At 51.9% G+C, this 20,627-nt stretch overlaps 1 protein-coding gene across 1 annotated transcript in view; it reads left to right on the forward strand.

The window, feature by feature from the left end:
- The window catches only part of ZAN (zonadhesin), a 63,450-nt gene extending 49,253 nt beyond the window's left edge, over positions 1-14,197 (forward strand). The window contains 8 exon segments of the mRNA XM_026456664.1: positions 3,975-4,186; positions 5,357-5,501; positions 7,278-7,525; positions 8,750-8,879; positions 10,996-11,167; positions 12,007-12,174; positions 12,434-12,573; positions 13,834-14,197. Of these exon segments, the coding sequence (XP_026312449.1) occupies positions 3,975-4,186; positions 5,357-5,501; positions 7,278-7,525; positions 8,750-8,879; positions 10,996-11,167; positions 12,007-12,174; positions 12,434-12,573; positions 13,834-14,153 (1,535 nt within the window). The 3' untranslated portion in view covers positions 14,154-14,197.
- The last annotated feature ends 6,430 nt before the right edge of the window (positions 14,198-20,627 follow it).

Genomic DNA, 20,627 nt, shown 5'->3' on the forward strand with positions numbered 1-20,627 from the left:
GGGAGGCTAAGGTGGGTGGATCACCTGAGGTCAGGAGTTCGAGACCAGCCTGGCCAACATGGTGAAACCCCATCCCACTAACAACACAAAATTAGCTGGGCGTGGTGGCACATGCCGTAATCCCAGCTACTCGGGAGGCTGAAGCAGGAGAATGGCTTGAACCTGGGAGGCAGAGGTTGCAGTGAGCCAAGATGGTGACATTGCACTCCAGCCTGGGCAAAAAGGAGCAAAACTCTGTCAAAAAATTTTTTTTGAGACAAGGTCTCTCTCTGTCACCCAGGCTGGAGTGTACCACTACACCAGCTAATTTTTGTATTTTTAGTAGAGATGGGGTTTCACTACGTTGGCCAGGATGGTCTCGATCTCTTGACCTCGTGATTCGCCCGCCTTGGCCTCCCAAAGTGCTGAGATTACAGGCGTCAGCCACCGCGCCTGGCCAAGAAGGTTTATTTTTCTTTAACGCACTCTCTCATTCTAGGAGCAAAGCAGAGGCGCAGGGGCCGCTGCGAGCTTCTCAGGGCCAGTGGAGGCAACATGAGCACGGCAGCCTGAGCGGGCTGGAGGGTCAGGGTGAACGCAGCGCACAGGTCCTGTACAGAATGGGGCCTCTGCTCAGCTGCCCCACAGCTGGTGGGCATCACCGTGGGTCCAGTGTGACCAGACCCTCTGATTTTTTTTTTGTTTGTTTGGAATAAGCTATAAGCCTGAGTTTTTATTTGATATTGCCATACTTTTTTTTTCTTTTCTTTTCTTTCTTTTTTTTTTTTTTTTGAGTTTCACTGTAGCTCAGGCTGGAGTGCAGTGGAATGATCTCAGCTCACTGCAACCTCTGCCTCCCAGGTTCCAGTGATTCTCCTCCCTCAGCCTCCGAGTAGCTGGCATGTTCCACCAGGCCCAGCTAATTTTTGTATTTTTAGTAGAGATGGGGTTTCACTATTTTGGCCAGGCTGGTCTTGAACTCCTCACCTCAGGTGATCCACCTGGCTCAAGCCTCCCAAAGTGCTAGGATTACAGGCGTGAGCCACTGCGCCTGGACATGAAAAATAACAAGTCTTAATTTGAGTTTTTATTATGAGTGAGATTGGACATTTTTTCATATACTTAGGAACCCTTTGAATTTCCCTTTCTGTAAACTATCTGCTCATAGCCAGTCACCATTTTTCCACTGAGTCGTTGGTCTTTATTGAACTATTTCATGCAAGTCCTTTATCTATTATGGAAAGTCGACCTTTATTAGTGCTCTGAGTTACACAAAGTTTTCCAGTCCTTTTTGTTTTCATCGTTTGGCTTTTTTCTTTTCCATGCAGGAAAAACATTTTTATGGGGTCAAATATATTAATCTTGTTTTATGTCTTCTGCATCTTGAGCAATAGCGATAAATGCGAGCTGCACAGAAGCTACAAAAGAGTTTGCTGATTCTTTGCTCTAGAAATTTTGTTTGTTTGAGATGGAGTCTCGCCCTGTGGCCCAGGCTGCAGTGGTGCGATCCCAGATCACTGCAGTCTTCACCTCCCAGATTCAAGCAATTCTTCTGCCTCAGCCTTCCAAGTAGCTGGGATTACAGGTGCCCCCCACTACGCCTAGCTAATTTTTTTGTATTTTTAGTAGAGATGGGGTTTCACCATGTTGGCCAGGCTGGTCTCAAACTCCTGACCTCAAGTGATCTGCCCGCCTCGTCCTCCCCAAGTGCTGGGGTTACAGGTGTGAGCCACCGTGTCCGGCCTGCTATAGAACTTTCATGGGTTCTTTTTTCTATATTTAAGTGAGGTTTTGTTTTGTTTTGTTTTGTTTTTTGGTGTATATTAAGTTTTTGACCCATGAGGATTTATCCTGATGTGTAAAATGAGGTGTGAATCAACTTTGTTTCTGTTTTTCTCCAGAAGGCTAGCCAGCTGTTCCAACATTATTAAATGACGAATCTGTCTTTGCCCAGGGACTGAGATTCCACACTTTATCTTCTACTAAATTCCCATATATATTTGGATCCTTATCTGAGCTTTCTCCTCTGTTCTATTGGTTCATCTGTATTTGTATGTAACAGTAACACAAAGTCGTAATCATTGAAAATTTAAAATGAGCTTTGGACTGGGCACAGTGGCTTACGCCTATAATCCCAGCACTTTGGGAGGCCGAGGTGGGCGGATCACCTGAGGTCAGGAGTTTGAGACCAGTCTGGCCAACATGGTGAAACCCTGTACCTACTGAAAATACAAAAATTAGCTGGGCGTGATGGTATGTGCCTGTAATTCCAGCTACTCAGGAGGCTGAGGCAGGAGAATTGCTTGAACCCAGGAGGTGGAGGTTGCAGTGAGCCGAGATTGTGCCATTGCACTCCAGCCAGGGTGAAAAGAGTGAAACTCTGTCTCAAAAAAATAAATAAATAAATAAAAATAAAATAAAATAAACGTTGACTTATGGAGGGACATTTACCACTGATGGCTCTTTTGTGTGTTTTTTTTTTTTTTTTTAGGGATTTCTTGGCTTTTCTGGTTTGCTTATGTCTTCAGCTCAACTTTGAAATCATCTTGTCCTATTAAAAGCACACACACGTTTGGGCCGGGTGCGGTGGCTCACGCCTGTAATCCCAGCACTTTGGGGGTCCGAGACGGGCGGATCACGAGGTCAGGAGATTGAAACCATCCTGGCTAACATGGTGAAACCCTGTCTCTACTGAAAATACAAAAAACTTAGCCGGACATAGTGGTGGGCGCCTGTAGTCCCAGCTACTTGGGAGGCCAAGGCAGGAAAATGGCGTGAACCCAGGAGGCAGAGCTTGCAGTGAGCCAAGATCACGCCACTGCACTCCAGCCTGGGCGACTGAGTGAGACTCCATCTAAAAAAAAAAAAAAAAGCACACACACACATATAAAATACTTTTGGTGGCTGGGTGCGGTGGCTCACGCCTGTAATCCTAGCACTTTGGGAGGCCAATGTGGGAGGATCACCTGAGGTCAGGAGTTTGAGACCAACCTGGCCAACATGGTGAAACCCCATCTCTACTAAAAATACAAAAATTAGCCTGGCGTGGTAGTGCATACCTGTAATCCCAGCTACCTGGGAGGCTGAAGTAGGAGAATCTCTGGAACTGGGGAGGCAGAGGCTGCAATGAGCCAAGATCGCTCCTGGGTGTCAGAGAGAGACTCTGTCTCTGCACCCTGCCCCCCCATAAAAAATATTTTTGGTATATTTTATTGAGATCACATTAAATGCGTACATTCACTGAGGCAGAACTAACATCACCATGTTGCTGAGCCTTCCTATCCATGAACATGGTATACCTTTCCATTTGTTCACACTACTTTTGCTTAAGGGCCTTTCTTTAACTCCCCCAACAGAATTAACACCTCCCTTCTCTGTGCCTCCATCATGCCTTGTATACTCTTGCCTGTCAACACACCTACTGATCATGCACGTCAAGGTCATGCTGCAGTTACTGTTTGACCACGGTCCTTCATGCTGACTTGGGAGAGTCATTCTTGTTCCTTTTTGTTTTTTTTTTTTTTGAGACAGTCTTGCTCTGTCGCCCAGGCTGGAGTGCAGTAGTGTGATCTTGGCTCACTGCAACCTCTGTCTCCCGGGTTCAAACGATTCTCCTGCCTCAGCCTCCTGAGTAGCTGGGACTATAGGCACCTGCCACATGCCCGGTTGTTGTATTTTTAGTAGAGACGGGGGTTTCACCATGTTGGCCGGGATGGTCTCGATCTCCTGACCTCATGATCCACCCTCCTCGGCCTCCCAAAGTGCTGGGATTACAGGCGTGAGCCACGGTGCCCAGCTACTTGTTCCTTTCTTTCCCCCAAAGCCTGGCACACAACCCATACTCAGTAAATGTTTTCTGAATGAATAACAAAAGAACAAAAAAAAGCTCCCCAAGCCTTATTGGTCATCCACCTATAGCCTGGTTTCTACAATCCCTGCCCACCTTGGCTCCCCTGTGACCCTCTCCACTGACCCACTGTCTCCTTCACCCACAGCTCTGGAATGCCCTGCCTACAGCAGCTACACCAACTGCCTTCCCTCCTGCTCACCCTCCTGCTGGGACCTGGATGGCCGGTGTGAGGGCGCCAAAGTCCCCTCCACCTGTGCTGAGGGCTGCATTTGTCAGCCCGGCTATGTGCTGAGTGAGGACAAGTGTGTCCCCAGAAGTCAGTGCGGCTGCAAGGATGCCCATGGTGGCTCCATCCCTGTGAGTGGGCATGGGAAGTGGGACTGGAGGCAACACAGCTTGAGGGCGGTGCTTTCTCCTTTTCTCCACCTCTCTCCGCCTGGGATACCCATGACTTTACAACTGGCCCCGGGGTGTGAAGGCTGGTGTGAGTGACACATTGATCTCTAGCCAGGTCTGGGCTGATGGCACATGATTTGGGTTTTGGATTTGAGGAATCCAAACAAGGAGCACGTGGCATGGTATAGTGGAAAGACCATGGGCTCATTTCAAGCTGAGGTAGGATTGAATCCTGATAGTGCCACTGATGAGTCAGATGACCTCTGTTATCTCCATTTCCTCATCTGTAAAATGGGTTCAGTAGTACCTCCTGCACAACATTATGTAAGACACCAAGCACAAACACAGTGCCTTTTTCGTTTTTTTTTTTTTTTTTTTGAGACGGAGTCTCCCTCTATTATCCAGCAGGCTAGAGTGCAGTGGCATGATCTCTGCTCACTGCAACCTCCGCCTCCTGGGTTCAAGTGATTCTCTTGCCTCAGTCTTCTGTGTAGCTGGGATTACAGGCAAGCGCCACCACGCCCTGCTACTTTTTGTATTTTTAGTAGAGATGGTGTTTTGCCATGTTGGCCAGGCTGGTCTTGAACTCCTGATTTCAAGTGATCTGCCCGCCTTGGCCTCCCAAAGTGCTAAGATTACAGGCGTGAGCCACCACACTTGACCCGCACAGTTGTCTTTTGGATGTTCACATGACACTGTGGCTGCCTCTGGCCAGCATCAATTAAACCGTTTAGATGGTGGGCTAGGCTGCTGGGGCAAGAGGAAGAACTGGCCCTTCCTTCTTCACTCTTTTTTTTTTTTTTTTTTTTTTTTGAGACAGAGTCTCACTCTGTTGCCAGGCTGGAGTACAGTGGCGTGATCTTGGCTCACTGGAACCTCTGCCTCCTGGGTTCAAGCAATTCTCCTGCCTCAGCCTCTCGAGTAGCTGGGATTACACGCGCGTGCCACCACGCCCGGCTAATTTTTGTGTTTTTAGTAGAGAAGGGGTTTCACCAGGTTGGCCAGGCTTGTCACAAACTCCTGACCTCAGGTGATCTGCCGTCTTGGCCTCCCAAAGTGCTGGGATTACAGGCGTGAGCCCCTGCGCCCAGCCCCCTCCTCACTCTCTTTTTCTTCCTGTAACTTCTACAGCTGGGCAAAAGCTGGGTCTCCCGTGGTTGCACGGAGAAGTGTGTCTGCACAGGAGGAGCCATTCAGTGCGGGGACTTCCGATGCCCCTCTGGGTCCCACTGCCAACTCAGTTCCGACAACAGCAAGAGCAATTGTGTCTCGGACAGTAAGGGGAGCGACCGGGGAGGTTGGAGAGGGGAGCAGTTGGGGCCAGGGCTGAGGTGGGGGAAGAGGCAGGGTGGGAAGGGGCTTAGCCTGAACCCCAGCACAGTCAGGGGTTGGAGCAGGCGACTGGATCAGGAGGCCTGGCCTCCAGTCTGGCTCTTGCCAACTCTGCGGCCATGTACCAGGTCCTGATCCTCTCTGGAACCCTCCACCTGTAGGGCAGAAAGAGGGGACTGGCCAAGGCGATCCTCCAAGGTTTTTGTTTGCTTGCTTGTTTGTTTTTTGAGACAGGGTCTTGCTCTGTTGCCCAGGCTGGAGTGCACTGACACCATGATATAGCTCGCTGCAACCTCAAATGCCTGGAAACAAGTGATCCTCACACCTCAGCCTCCCAAGTAGCTGGGACTACAGGCATGGACCACCATACTCAGCCAATTTTGCTATTTTTTTTTTACCTAGAGATGGGGTCTTGCTATGTTGCCCAGGATGGACTTGAACTCATGGGCTCAAGTGTTCCTCCTGCCTCAGCCTCCTAAAGTGTTGAGATTACAGGCATGAGCCACTGTGCCCGGCCCCTCTAAGGTTTTTAATCAGGCCAGGAGAGAGAGAAAGTTGAAGATCAAGGATCCAGGGAGGCTGGGCATGGTGGTTCACACCTGTAATCCCAGTACTTGGGAGGCTGAGGTGGAAGAGTCACTTCAGCCCAGGAGTTTAACACCAGCCTGGCCAACATGGAAGACCCTGTCCCTACAAAAAATTTTAAAATTTTAAAAAATTAGGTATAGTGGCTTGTGCCTGCAGTCCCAGCTACTCAGGAGGCCGAGGCAGGAGAATTGCTTAAGCTCAGGAGTTTGAGGCTGCAGTGAGCTATGACTGCACCACTGCACTCCAGCCTGAACACAGAGTGAGACCTTGTCTCAAAAAAATAAAATAATAATAATAATAAAAGGGCCTTTAATTGAATGTCAGCAGGTATTGGAAAAAAAAAAAAAAAAAGTCCAGGTACCAGGCCTGGTGGCTTATGCCTGTAATCTCAGCACTTTGGACTTTGGGAGGCTAAGGTGGGAGGATTTCTTGAGGCCAGGAGTTCGAGACCAGCCTGGGCAATGTAGTGTGGCCCCCATTTCTAAAAAAAGAAAAAAAATTAGCTGAGGGTGGTGGTGCACACCTGAAGTCCCAGCTACTCTGGTGGCTGAGGCAAGAGGATTGCTTGAGACCAGGAGTTGGAGGCTGCAGTGAGCTATGATTGTACCACTTGCACTCCAGTCTGGGTGACAGAATAAGATCCTGTCTCAAAAAAAAAAAAAAGAAAAAGAAGAAAAAAAGAGAAAAGAAAGGATCCAGGGAGCCTAAGCCTAAGAGGGTGGCCACAGGGGATGTCACCATAGGGGAGGAGCTCTGGGGACCGTTACACCTGGGCAGAGTCCCTTCTCAGTCTTTTGTTTTTTGGGTTTTTTTTTGAGAGGGTGTCTCACTCTGTCGCCCAGACTGGAGTGCAGTGGCGTGATCTCGGCGCTCACTGCAACCTCCGCCTCCCAGGTTCAAGCATTTCTCCTGCCCAGTAGAGAACTACCAAGTAGCTGGGATTACAGGCACGCACCCACCATACCCAGCTAATTTTCGTATTTTCAGTAGAGACAGGGTTTTGCCATGTTGGCTAGGCGGGTCTCAAACTCCTGACCTCAGGTCATCCACCCGCCTTGGCCTCCCAAAGTTCTGGGATTACAGGCATGAGTCACTGCGCCCGGCCCCTTCTCACTGTTTGACTTCTTCGCAGAGTCTGAACAATGCTCAGTCTACGGGGACCCCCATTACCTCACGTTTGACGGCTTCAGCTACCACTTCCAGGGCCGCATGACCTATGTTCTGATCAAGACTGTGGATGTACTGCCTGAGGGAGTGGAGCCCCTCCTCGTGGAGGGACGCAACAAGATGGATCCGCCCAGGAGCTCCACCTTCTTGCAAGAAGTGATTACCACCATCTATGGCTATAAAGTGCAGCTCCAAGCTGGTCTGGAGCTTGTGGTAAGAGCGGGGCCAGGGCCTGGTGGGTGTGGGGAGGCAGGTGGACCAGGTAGGCCACCTGGAGTAGAAGTCAGAGATCCCTCTTCCCTGGGACGTTTGTGACGGTTGGGCTGGTTGTAAAATCAGAGTCAGCAGGACGCGGTAGTTCATGCCTGTAATCTCAGCTACTCAGGAGGCTAAGATGGGAGGATCACTTGAGCCCAGGAGTTCAAGACCAGCCTGGGCAACATAGCAAGACCCCACATCTCTGCAAAAAATTTAAAATGAGCTGGGTATGGGGGCGCATACCTGTAGTTCCAGCTATTGGACAGGCTGAGGCTGGAGGATCTCTTGAGCCCAAGAGTTTGAGGCTGCAGTGAGCCAAGATCTTGCCACTGCACTTTAGCCTAGGTGACAGAGAGAAACTGTCTCAAAACCAAAAACAAATTCAGCAACAAGCTCTCGTCATGTGGGGAGGCAGCGGAGGCTGGCAAGAGACAAGAGGAAGAGAGGAGGAGGAGGAGGACAGAGCATGAGGTGTGTGAAGGTCAATCCTGGGCTGAAGAACCAATGGCATCCACTACACCAATGTATTGTTATTTCTTGAGACAGAGTCTCGCTCTGTTGCCCAGGCTGGAGTGCAGTGGCACCATCTCAGCTCACTGCAACCTCACCTCCAAGGTTCAAGTGATTCTCCTGCCTCAACCTCCCTAGTAGCTGGAACTACAGGCGTGTACCACCACACCTGGCAAGATGGGTTTTTGTATTTTTAGTAGAGACACGGTTTCCCCATGTTGGCCAAGCTGGTCTGGAACTCCTGACCTCAAGTGATCCGCCTGCCTCAGCCTCCCAAAATGCTGGGATTACAGGCGTGCATCACCATGTCTGGTTAATTTTTGTATTTTTAGTAGAGATGCGGTTTCTCCATGTTGGCCAGGCTGGCCTGGAACTCCTGACCTCAAGTGATCTGCCCACCTTGGCCTCCCGAAGTGCCGGGATTACAGGCGTGAGCCACCACGCCCAGCCTCACTGCACCAATTTTTTGCAAGGAAGGACTTGGGCTGGGAAGGGGGCGGACCTCACAGAAACTTCCGCCACATGAATAGCAAAGCCCACTGGGGTATCTTATTCCACTGTCTGCACGTAGACGTATGGAGATGACCCGGAAAAGCAAAGCCCAGCCAGGAAACGGCAGCAAATCAGGTGGATTCAGCCATCCCTGTGGCTCCTGTCTTCCCTTTTTAGGTCAACAAACAGAAGATGGCTGTCCCCTACAGGCCGAATGAGCACCTGAGGGTCACCCTGCGGGGCCAACGGCTCTACCTGGTCACTGACTTTGAGCTGGTCATCAGTTTCGGTGGAAGGAAAAATGCAGGTACCGGAGAGAGGGGAAAGCAGAGCAGAAGGGCCGTTTCTGAGAAGTGGGAGGGAAAATCCTGTCTAAGACAGGCAAATCCTGGTGAGCGGACTCGGCCGGGTAGTGGGGCACCCAGCTGCACAGGAGGACCAGGGGGAGGTGGGGTGAGAACAGGTGGAGAGCAGAGGGCAGAGTCTTGGCCAGGTGCTGTGGCACCGGCCTGTAATCCCAGAGCTCTGGGAAGCTAAGGCGGGAGGATCGCTTGAGGTCAAAAGCTCAAGACCAGCCTGGGGAACATAGTGAGACCCCCGTCTCTACAAAAAAAGTTTAAAGGCCATGCGCGGTGGCTCACGCCTGTAATCCCAGCACTTTGGGAGGCTGAGGCAGGCCTATCACCTAAGGTCAGGAGTTCAAGACCAGCCTAGCCAACATGGTGAAACCCCATCTCTACTAAAAATACAAAAATTAGCTGGGTGTGGTGGTGGAGGCCTGTAATCCCAGCTACTTGGGAGGCTGAGGCAGGAGAATCACTTGAACGTGGGAGGCGAAGGTTGCAGTGAGCTGAGATGGTGCCACTGCACTCCAGCCTAAGTGACAAGAGCAAAACTCTGTCTCAAAAAAAAAAAAAAATTTTAAATGAGACAGGTATGTTGGTGCATGCCTGTAATCCCAGATTCTGGAACTGGAGACACTGAGACGGGAGGATCACTTGAGGCCAGGCATTCGAGACCAGCCTGGGCAAACATAGCAAGACCCCATCTCTGAAAAAAAATAAAAATAAAAAATTAGCTGGATGTGGTTGTGCACACCTGTAGTCCCAGCTACTGGAAAGGCTGAGGAGAGAGGATCACTTGAGCCCAGGAGTTGGAGGCTGCAGTGAGCCATGATTGAGCCACTGTACTCCAGCCTGGGCAACAGAGCAAGACCTGCTTTAAAAAAAAGTTAAAGGCCGGGCGCGGTGGCTCAAGCCTGTAATCCCAGCACTTTGGGAGGCTGAGACGGGTGGATCACGAGGTCAGGAGATCGAGACCATCCTGGCTAACACGGTGAAACCCCGTCTCTACTAAAAATACAAAAACTAGCCGGGCGAGGTGGCGGGCGCCTGTAGTCCCAGCTACTTGGGAGGCTGAGGCAGGAGAATGGCGTAAACCAATTGGCCTGGCGCGGTGGCTCAAGCCTGTAATCCCAGCACTTTGGGAGGCCGAGACGGGCGGATCACAAGGTCAGGAGATCGAGCCCATCCTGGCTAACATGGTGAAACCCCGTCTCTACTAAAAATACAAAAAAAATTAGCCAGGCGAGGTGGCGGGCACCTGTGGTCCCAGCTACTCGGGAGGCTGAGGCAGGAGAATGGCGTGAACCCGGGAGGCGGAGGTTGCAGTGAGCTGAGATCTGGCCACTGCATTCCAGCCTGGGTGACAGAGCAAGACTCTGTCTCAAAAAAAAAAAAAAAAAAAAAAGAGTAAATAAAGGCCGGACGGGGTGGCTCATGCCTATAATTCCAGCACTTTGGGAGGCTGAGGCAGGCGGATCACGAGGTCAGGAGATCGAGACCATCCTGGCTAACACGGTGAGACCCCGTCTCTACTAAAAATACAAAAAATTAGCCGGGCGTGTTGGCGGGTGCCTGTAGTCCCAGCTACTCGGGAGGCTGAGGCAGGAGAATGGAGTGAACCTGGGAAGCAGAGCTTGCAGTGAGCGGAGATCATGCCACCACACTCCAGCCTGGGCAACAAAGCAAGACTCTGTCTCAAAAAAAAAAAAAAAGTTGATTAAATAAAAAGAGTAAGGGCTGGTTGCAGTGCTCATGCCTGTAATCCCAGTACTCTGGGAGGCCGAGGCGGGCAGATCACTTGAGGTCAGGAGTTCTAGACCAGTTTGGCCAACATGGTGAAACACCGTCTCTACTAAAAATACAAAGATTAGCCGGGCATGATGGTGTGTGCCTGTAGTCCTAGCTACTTGGGAGGCTGAGCCACGAGAATTGCTTGAAACTGGGAGGCGGAGGTTGCAGTGAGCCAAGATCACGCCACTGCACTCCAGCCTGGGCAACAGAGCAAGACTCTGTCTCAGAAAAAAAAAAAAAAGAAAAGAGTGAGGAGTCTCACTTCTGGGGGCCCCCTTCCTCCCACAGTGATCTCCCTACCCAGCATGTATGAGGGGCTCGTGCGTGGCCTGTGTGGAAACTATGACAAGAACCGCAAGAATGACATGATGCTGCCCAGTGGCGCCCTGACCCAGAACCTCAACACCTTTGGCAACAGCTGGGAGGTGAAGACTGAGGATGTCCTCCTCCGATTCCCCAGGTGCGTGGCCTGGAAGGGATGAGGCTGGGGAGGTGAACAACAGTGTCTGTGCACAGTGGCCGTTAGCCCTCCTGTCCTCAGCAGAGGATGAAACTCCAAGGAGAGGGTGCAGAGAGGCCTGGATCCCTCCGTCATTCCCTCTCACCTGACTCTGGGGATACCCGCTCAATGGAAATCCCACTCAGTGCCCCCGCTCTGCCCTCAGCCTGCCTTCCCAGTTCTTCTTCTTCTTTCTTTTTTTCCTTCTTCCTTCTTTCTTCTCCTCCTCCTCCTCTTCCTCCTCCTTCTTTTTCTCTTCCTCCTCCTCACCCTTTTCCTCCTTCTTCTTCCTCTGTCACCCAGGCTGGAGTGCAGTGGCGTGATCTCAGCTCACTGCAGCCTCTGCCTCCCAATTTCAAGCGATTCTCGTGCCTTAGTCTCCTGAGTAGCTGGGACTACACTCTCAGCTAATGTTCGTATTTTTAGTAGAGATGGGGTTTCACCATGTTGACCATACTGGTCTCGAACTCCTGACCTCAAGGGATCCGCCCACTTTGGCCTCCCAAAATGCTGAGATTACAGGTGTGAGCCACCACACCCAGCCCCATTTCTTATTTCTTTTTTTAAAATAGATTTTTTAGAGATGGGGTCTTGTTGTTACCCAGGTTGGAGTGCAGTGGCGTGATCTTGGCCCACTGCAGCCTCCACCTCCTGGGCTCAAGTATCCTCCTGCCTCAGTCTCCCGAGTAGCTGGGACTCCAGGCAGGCACCACCACACCTGGCTAATCAGTTGTTCTTCTTCTTCCCCCACTTCACCTTCCTCGGGGCCTCACCTGACCCGGTGGCTGTCTCTGCTGCAGGGCTATACCAGTGGAGGAAAGACGAGGGGTGGAACTGAGCTTCCACGTGTCCGAATGTAGCCCGGAGCAGCTGGCGGGCAACAGCACCCAGGCCTGTAGGCTGCTGGCAGACCCCCAGGGCCCATTTGCTGCCTGTCACCAGACAGTGGCCGCAGAGCCCTTCCAGGAGTGAGTCATGGGCCCAGGACTTGCGGGAATGGCCCAGGTGCCTGCTCTGGTCTTTCCCTGGGGCCTCCTGCCCGCTTCCTGACCCAAGCTCTGTGTGGTTCACTCCTCCGTTCTCCCTGTGGCCTCATTTCCTTGTGACCCTCCCTGGACACCGACTGATGTCTTTCTATTTGGGGGTTCCAGGTTCTCTTCTGCAGGGGTGGGTCTCCTCACCTCCCCAAACTCTGACTGCACCCTTCCTGCCCCCTCTCCGCCCCAGGCACTGCATGCTGGATCTGTGCTCCACTCAGGACCCAAAAGAGCAAGAGGAGCTGCGCTGCCAGGTCCTCAGTGGGTACGCCATCCTCTGCCAAGAGGCGGGCGCTGTCCTGGCTGGCTGGCGGGACCGCACCCTCTGCGGTGAGGCGCTGCCCCTCCCCGTGCCGACCCTGACCCCTCTGCCATCCGCCTCTGCTGAACACTCTTCCCACCACTGCCTCATCTCGGACTTTCTGTCTTAGTCTCAGCATTGCTCGAATTTCTGTCTTAGTCCCAGGTCCAAGTCAGCACAACCAGCAGCTTGCTTCCTTCTCTACCCCTACCTGGGAGCCTCCCAACCCCATCCCACATCCCACTCCTTCCTGCCAAGGTCCACCTCTGCTCAACCAGTTCCTTCAAATGCTCTAATGTTGCAGACAAAAAGACCCTGGATGGGCTGGGCGTGGTAGCTCACACCTATAATCCCAGTGCTTTGGGAGGCCGAGGCTGGAGGATGGCTTGAGCCCAGGAGTCCCAGGCTGCAGTGAACCATGACTGCACCACTGCACCCCAGCCTGGGCAACAGAGCAACATCCTATTTAAAAAAAAAAGAAAAGAAAAGAAAAGAAAGAAAGAAAAAGAAAAAAGAAAGAAAGAAAAAGAAAAGACTAGACAGGCTGGGCGTGGTAGCTCACACCTGTAGCTTCACCACTTTGGGAGGCTGAGGCAGGAGGATCAATTGAAGCCAAGAGTTTGAGACCAGTTTGGTCAACACAGTGAGACCCCATCTCTATAAAAATTTTAAACAAATTAGCTAGGTGTGGTGGTGCATGACTGTAGCTCCAGTCACCAGGGAAGCTGAGGGAACCCAGGAGTTGGAGGCTGCAGTGAGCTGTGATAACGCCAGCCTAGGCACTCCAGCCTGGGCAACAGAGTGAGACTCCATCTCAAAAAAAAAAAAAAAGAAAAAGAAAAAAAGACCCTAGATGAAGCTGCGACGCGTTCTGGCTTCCTGCCTATAAGCAACTCTGAGTGTTTTTGTTGTTGTTGTTGTTTGAGACGGAGTTTTGCTCTTTGTCGCCCAGGCTGGAGTGCAACGGCGCGATCTTGGCTCACTGCAACCTCTGCCTCCCGGGTTCAAGTGATTCTCCTGTCTCAGCCTCCCGAGTAGCTGGGATTTCAGGTGCCCGCCACCATGCCTGGCTCATTTTTGTATTTTTAGCAGAGATGGGATTTCACCATGTTGGCCAGGCTGGTCTTGAACTCCTGACCTCACCTGATCCACCTGCCTCATCCTCCCAAAGTGTTGGGATTACAGGTGTGAGCCACTGTGTCCAGCCTACTCTGAGTTTTATCAGGTGACCTTGCCCCTGTTTGGCCTGCCCAGCCCCAGCCAGCTTCTGACCATGATTGTCCCCGCAGCCATGGAGTGTCCAGCAGGTACCATGTATCAGAGCTGTATGACACCTTGCCCAGCGTCCTGTGCCAACCTGGCGGACCCCGGGGACTGCGAAGGCCCCTGCGTGGAAGGCTGTGCCAGCATCCCAGGCTATGCCTACAGCGGCACCCAGAGCCTCCCGCTGGCTGACTGTGGTTGCACCAGCAATGGCATCTACTACCAGGTCCGGGCTGGCAGCGGGAGGCCCCGGGGAACAGAGGTGCCAAGAAGAGCCAGACCAGGGATGGAACCGGAACATCTCCTCCTGACCCCTCCCCTTTCTAGCTGGGCAGCAGCTTTGTGACTGAGGACTGCTCTCAGCGCTGCACCTGTGCCAGCTCACGGATCCTGCTGTGCAAGCCATTCAGCTGCAGAGAGGGGGAGGTCTGCACCCTGGGGAACCACACCCGAGGCTGCTTTCCAGGTGAACCTGCACCCCTGCCTGGTTCCAAGCTGCCCCATGCCCCGGGGCATCCATGGACCAAGGATCGTCCCTTTGTCCTGGGGACTCTTCCACATTGATTTCAGGACGTCTGTCCCTGCCTTTGTAGGGAGAGACAAAGGACAAAGATCTCCCCTTCCCTAAGCATCCACGACCTGCCCAGTCCTTCCCTAGCATTCCTTCCCATTATCTCCTTCAGCCCTGGTGGTTAGCACAGGACTTCTAATTTATACATAACAAACATGGAGTTCAGAGAGGTTAAGCAGTTTCCTGCCGGGCGTGGGTGATTCATGCCTATAATCCCAGCATTTTCCGAGGTGAAGTGGGAGAATTGCTTTGAGCTCAGGAGTTCAAGATTAGCCTGGGCAATATGGGGAGACATCGTCTCTACTAAACATTAAAGAAAAAAAGAGCTGGGTATGGTGGTGCACTCCTGTAGTCTCAGCTACTTGGAAAGCTGAGGTGGGAAGATCACTTGAGCCCAAGAAATTGAGGCTACAGTGAGCTATAATTGTGCCACTGCACTCCAGCCTGGGTGACAGAGTGAGATCCTGTCTCAAAAAAGAAGAGAAGAGAAGGGAGGAGGGGAGGGAAGGGGAGAGGAGGAAAGGACGGGGGGGAAAGGCGGGGAGAGGAGGGGAGAAGAGACAGAGGGAGGGAGGTAGAGAGGAAGAGGAAGAGAGGAAAAAAGAGATAAAAGAGTTTTGAAGGGCCGGTGCGCGGTGGCTCACACTTGTAATCCCAGCACTTTGGGAGGCTGAGGCAGGTGGATCAGAAGGTCAGGAGATTGAGACCATCCTGGCTAACACGGTGAAACCCCATCTCTACTAAAAAAATACAAAAATTAGCCAGGCGTAGTGGTGGGCACCTGTAGTCCCAGCTACTTGGGAGGCTGAGGCAGGAGAATGGTGTGAACCTGGGAGGTGGAGCTTGCAGTGAGCTGAGATCCGGCCACTGCACTCCAGCCTGGGCGACAGAGTGAGATTCCGTCTCAAAAAAAAAAAAAAAAAAAGAGTTTCGAAGGAAGGAAATTTCCCCAAAGCCCAGGGCTAGTGAGGCAGGGTTGGGAGCCAGGCTGGCTGACCCCTGGCCAGTCTCTGGCAGCCACTACTTTCTCCCCTGGCATCCCAGCCTCCAGCCAGGCCTCCCCTGAGCTGGGAATGTCCTCCCAGGGGCCCCCTCCCACAACCCTCTCTGTCCTTGCAGAAAGCCCGTGTCTGCGGAATCCCTGTCAGAATGACGGGCAGTGTCAGGAGCAGGGAGCCACGTTCACCTGCGAGTGTGAAGTTGGTTATGGGGGAGACCTCTGTACGGAGCCTCGAGATGTGCCAGCTCCCAGAAAGCCAGGTGAGGGCATCATCCAAGGCCCTGTACCCTCACAGCCTCTTCCCGGCCCACAACCACAGAATGATTCTATATGTATTGTATTCACATGTAGAATGACAGTGTATGTGATTATGTTATAATATTATAACATAATATATAATATTATAACATATAGCATTATATTGTTATAGATATATATTATAAACAATATCGATTTGTATCTATAATTGATAATATTAATATATGTTGTATGTTAATTATATATTTATATATTGCATATATTATTATAGTATTAATTATAATGTAATATAATCCCTAGAAATTAGCAGGACAAGCATCCTCAAAAAACCAGTCCTGGCCGGGCACGGTGGCTCACGCCTGTAATCCCAGCACTTTGGGAGGCCGAGGTGGGCGGATCACAAGGTCAGGAGATCGAGACCATTCTGGCTAACACGGTGAAACCCTGTCTCTACTAAAAATTCAGAAAGTTAGCCAGGCGTGGTGGTGTGTGCCTGTAGTCCCAGCTACTCAGGAGGCTAAGGCAGGAGAATCACTTGAACCCGGGAGGTGGAAGTTGCAGTGAGCCAAGATCAAGCTACTGCACTTCAGCTTGGGTGACAGAGCAAGAATCCGTCTCAAAAAAAAAAAAAAATTAACTGGGTATGGTGGTGCACAGCTGTAATCCCAGCTACTCAGAGGCTGAGGCACGAGACTCGCTTGAACCTGGGAGGCAGAGGTTACCATGAGCTAAGATTGCGCTACTGCTCTCCAGCCTGGGTGACAAAGCAAGACTCCATCTCAAAAAAAAAACCAAAACCAAAACCAAAAACGAAGCAAAAAACTAGTTACTGTGCCCACCTCCTACCTTTATACTGTGGAATCTTCTCTCTGAAGCCCAGCTCCCCATTCCTGTGACCTGTATCTCTCACCCCTGCTGCTTCCTCCTCCTGTGTCCATCGGGTGCCTCTCCAGCACCTTCCACTGTCCTTCCCTATCCCAAACTACAATTCCCATGAGCCTCTGGGCCAGCGGTTTTCCAGCTTTATCTTGTCTAAGATTGAAGAGGGGGTAACTTGTGAACATGTGTATTCCAGAACACACCCAGAAAGATCAGATCCGGTAGGTCTGGAGTGGGCCCAGGAATCTTTTTTTTTTTTTTTGAGACAGAGTCTTGCTCTGTTGCCCAGGTTGGAGTGCAGTGGCATCATCTCCGCTCATTGCAACCTCTGCCTCCCAGCTTCAAGTGCTTCTCCTGTCTCAGCCCCCTGAGTAGCTGGGATTACAGGTGCTGGCCACCACGACTGGCTAATTTTGTATTTTTAGTAGAGACAGGGTTTCGCCATCTTGGCCGGGCTGGTCTCGAACTCCTGACCTCAGGTGATCCTCCCACCTCAGCCTCCCAAAGTGCTGGGATTACAGGCATGAGTCACTGCGCCCAGTCAGAATCTGCATTTTCAACACGGGCCCAGGAAACTATGGAAGTGACTCCAGGGCTACTCTTTGAGAAATGCTGGCTGAGATGACACCTGGACTCTAGAGCACCTACGAGGAACAGCTACCCCCTCTAAATAGGCTTAAGGGAGGGCAGGCATGGTGGTTCATGCCTGTAATTCCAGGACTTTGGGAGGCTGAGGCAGGAGGATCGCCTGAGCCCAGGAGTTCAAGACCAGCCTGGTAACATAGCAAGACCCCATCTCTACAAAAAATCACGAAAATTAACTGAGTGTGGTGGCATGTGCCTGTAGTCCCAGCCACTTGGAAAGGAGGCTGAGGCGGGAGGATCGCTTGAGCCTGGGAGTTCAAGGCTGCAGAAAGCTATGATCTGGCTACTGCACTCCAGCCTGGGCAACAGAGCCAGACCCTGTCTAAAAAGGCTTATGGGAAACAGAAAACATTGTGGAGGTTGGGGTGGGGGCGCTAAGACCTTGGAGTCCCTGGAGGTGAGAACCTCCTGGAGGGAGAAGCAGACACACCTAGAGATTTAGAGAGATGAGGTCCCCTGGGGTAGCACGCAGTCCCCAAAAGGGAGTGCCCATCAGTCCCCACCCTTCCCGTCTCACGTTCGACCTAATGTCTCTTCCCCGCACCTGGAAGCATCTAACCCGGTGGCCGTCCTACTGGGACTGCTGGTGCCTGTGGTGGTTGTAGTACTGGCCGTGACCAGAGAGTGCATTTATAGAATGAGGAGGAAGAGGTGAGTCCTGGGAAGAGGAAGGGTGGGTGGGGTGTGCAAATGGGGGAGTGCAAACGGGGGAGCGGCTGGGCCCATAAAGGGCCACTCGGGGACCCATGTCTATTCCCCCATGCCTTCTAGAGAGAAAATGCAGGGCCAGGAGGGAGACAGACTGGCCAGGCTGGTGGACACAGGTGAGAACCGACCCCACAGCCCGGAACCTTAGGGCCTAGAGTTGAGTCTCCTCTCATACATGGTTTTCTTGCTTTCTCCTCAGATATTGTTCTGGACTGTGCCGGTTAAGTTGCTCAGTTTTGAATTGTCTTCAAACAAGAAGATTAAATAAATATACGTATTTGTTTATTTGAGACAGGGTTTTGCTCTATCATCCAGGCTGGAGTGCAGTGGCACGATCAGAGCTCACTGCAGCCTCAACCTCCTGGGCCTCCTGCCTCAGCCTCCCAGGTAGCTGGGACTGCAGGCATGCGTCACCACGAGGGTTAAATTTTAACATTGTTGCTTTTGTAGAGATAGGGGAGAGGGTCTCACTTCGTTGCCCAGGCTGGTCTCAAACTCCTGGCCTCCAGCAATCCTCCCGCCTTGGCCTTCCAGGACACTGCAGTTACAGGCATGAGCCACGGCACCTGGCCGAAATTATTTATTTTTGTCTTGGTTTTTTGTTGAGACAGGGTCTCGCTCTGTCTCCCAGGCTGGAATACAGTGGTGTGATCTCTGTTCACTGCAACCTCTGCCTCCTGGGTTCAAGCAATTCTCCTGCCTCAGCCTCCTAAGTAGATGGGATTACAAGTATGCACCACCTTGCCTGGCTAATTTTTGTATTTTTAGTAGAAATGAGGTTTTGCCATGTTGGCCAAGCTGGTCTCGAACTCCTGACCTCAAGTGATCCGCCCAACTCGGGCTCCCAAAGTGCTGGGATTACTGGCGTGAGCCACTGTGCCTGGCCCAAAATTATGTATTTTTGAGACGTGAATGTCCACATGATTATGGTGGAGGAAGTTGGGTCTTAGAGGGAGAAAAATGAGGGAGAGAGGCGCGTGGAGGACTAGGTAGGGCTGGGTTCTGTGCAAAATGTCTAGAGGGGAGAGGAACTTAGGTTTGAGGTGGGGGTGTTGTCCCTTAGAGAAAACCACATGGGGGTGGCCCATTCGGTCCCGGCAAGGCTGACATCACTGGGGGAGACAGAAGGAGCAGGGAAGGCAGAAGGAACAGGGCAGGCAGGGGAACGGAGGGTGGGATGCAGCCCCAGACCCTTAGCTTCTGATTTAGGAGAAGACTTCACCCCAGGAATCCGAGTGCTTAGAGGATATGGAGTCTGGCTCCCCACCAAGGTGATTCTGAGAAATTTTACATGTCAAATACAGACTAAGGTTGGGGAATGTGGCTTTTTCTTTTTTCTTTCTTTCTTTCTTTCTTTCTTTCTTTTTTTTTTTGGAGACAAGGTCTCATTCTGTTGCCTAGGCCAGGCTAGAGTGCAGTGGTGCAGTCATAGCTCACTGCAGCCTTGACCCCCGGGGCTCAAATGATCCTCCCATCTCAGCCTCCTGAGTAGCTGGTACTACAGGTATGCACCACTACGCCTGGCTAATTTTGATGTTTTTTGGAAGAGACAGGGTCTCACTATGTTGCCCAGGCTGGTCTTGAACTCCTGGGTTCAAAGAGCTCAGCCTGCCTCCACCTCCCAAAGTACTAGGAATACAGGTGAGCCACCTCGCCCAGCCAAATGTGGCCTGCTTGCCTTCCCTCCCTCCCTCCTTTCCTTTCTTCTTTCCTTCCTTCCTCCATCCTTCCCTCCCTCCTTCCCTTCCTTTTCTTCCTCTCTTCCTCCCTCATTTCCTTCCTTCTTTCCTTCCTTCCTTCCTCCCTCCTTCCCTCTCTCCCTGCCCGCCTCCCTTCCTTCTTCCCTCCCTCCCTCCCTCTTTCTCTCTCCCCTTCCTCCCTCCCTGCCTTCCTTTTGTAGAGACAGGTGCTTCCTGTTACCCAGGCTAGAGTGCAGTGGTGCAATCATAGTTCATCCCCTAAGTCCCTCCCACACCTCCTCGGGGGTACAAAACATGGGTGATGTGTCACCAAGGGAAGATGGGACAGAGGACTCAAGAGCCCGAGGGACTCCAGAAGAGGGCAGTAGAGGTGAGAAATTGAGGACTAGACTCCCTGGGCTGGAAAGGGCCCAAGCTGTGATTTGGGGTCCAGCACTGACACAAACACGACAACAGGGGGCGACGGAGAGGCAGAAATGGAAAAAGCAGGTCGGGCGTGGTGGCTCACGCCTGTAATCCCAGCACCTTGGGAGGCTGAGAGGGGAGGACTGCTTGAGGCCAGGCGTTTGAGATCAACCTGGGCAACATTATGAGGCCTCCCCCGCCGTCTCTACAAAGAATAAAAAATCAGCCGGGCGTGGTGGTGTGCTACTCGGGAGGCTCAGATGGGAGCTTGAACTCTGGGCTCAAGCCTCAGCCTCTCAAGTAGCCAGGACTACAGGCGCATGTCACCATGCCCTGGCTAAAAAAGTGGGTTTTGGCCGGGCGCGGTGGCTCAAGCCTGTAATCCCAGCACTTTGGGAGACCGAGACGGGCGGATCACGAGGTCAGGAGATCGAGACCATCCTGGCTAACACGGTGAAACCCCGTCTCTACTAAAAAAAATACAAAAAACTAGCCGGGCGTGGTGGCGGGCGCCTGTAGTCCCAGCTACTCGGGAGGCTGAGGCAGGAGAATGGCGTAAACCTGGGAGGCGGAGCTTGCAGTGAGCTGAGATCACGGCCACTGCACCCCAGCCTGGGCGACAGAGCGAGACTCCGTCTCAAAAAAAAAAAAAAA

Source organism: Piliocolobus tephrosceles, chromosome 8 (genome assembly GCF_002776525.5).
Source record: "Piliocolobus tephrosceles isolate RC106 chromosome 8, ASM277652v3, whole genome shotgun sequence".
In the NCBI taxonomy this organism is placed as follows: Eukaryota; Metazoa; Chordata; class Mammalia; order Primates; family Cercopithecidae; genus Piliocolobus; species Piliocolobus tephrosceles.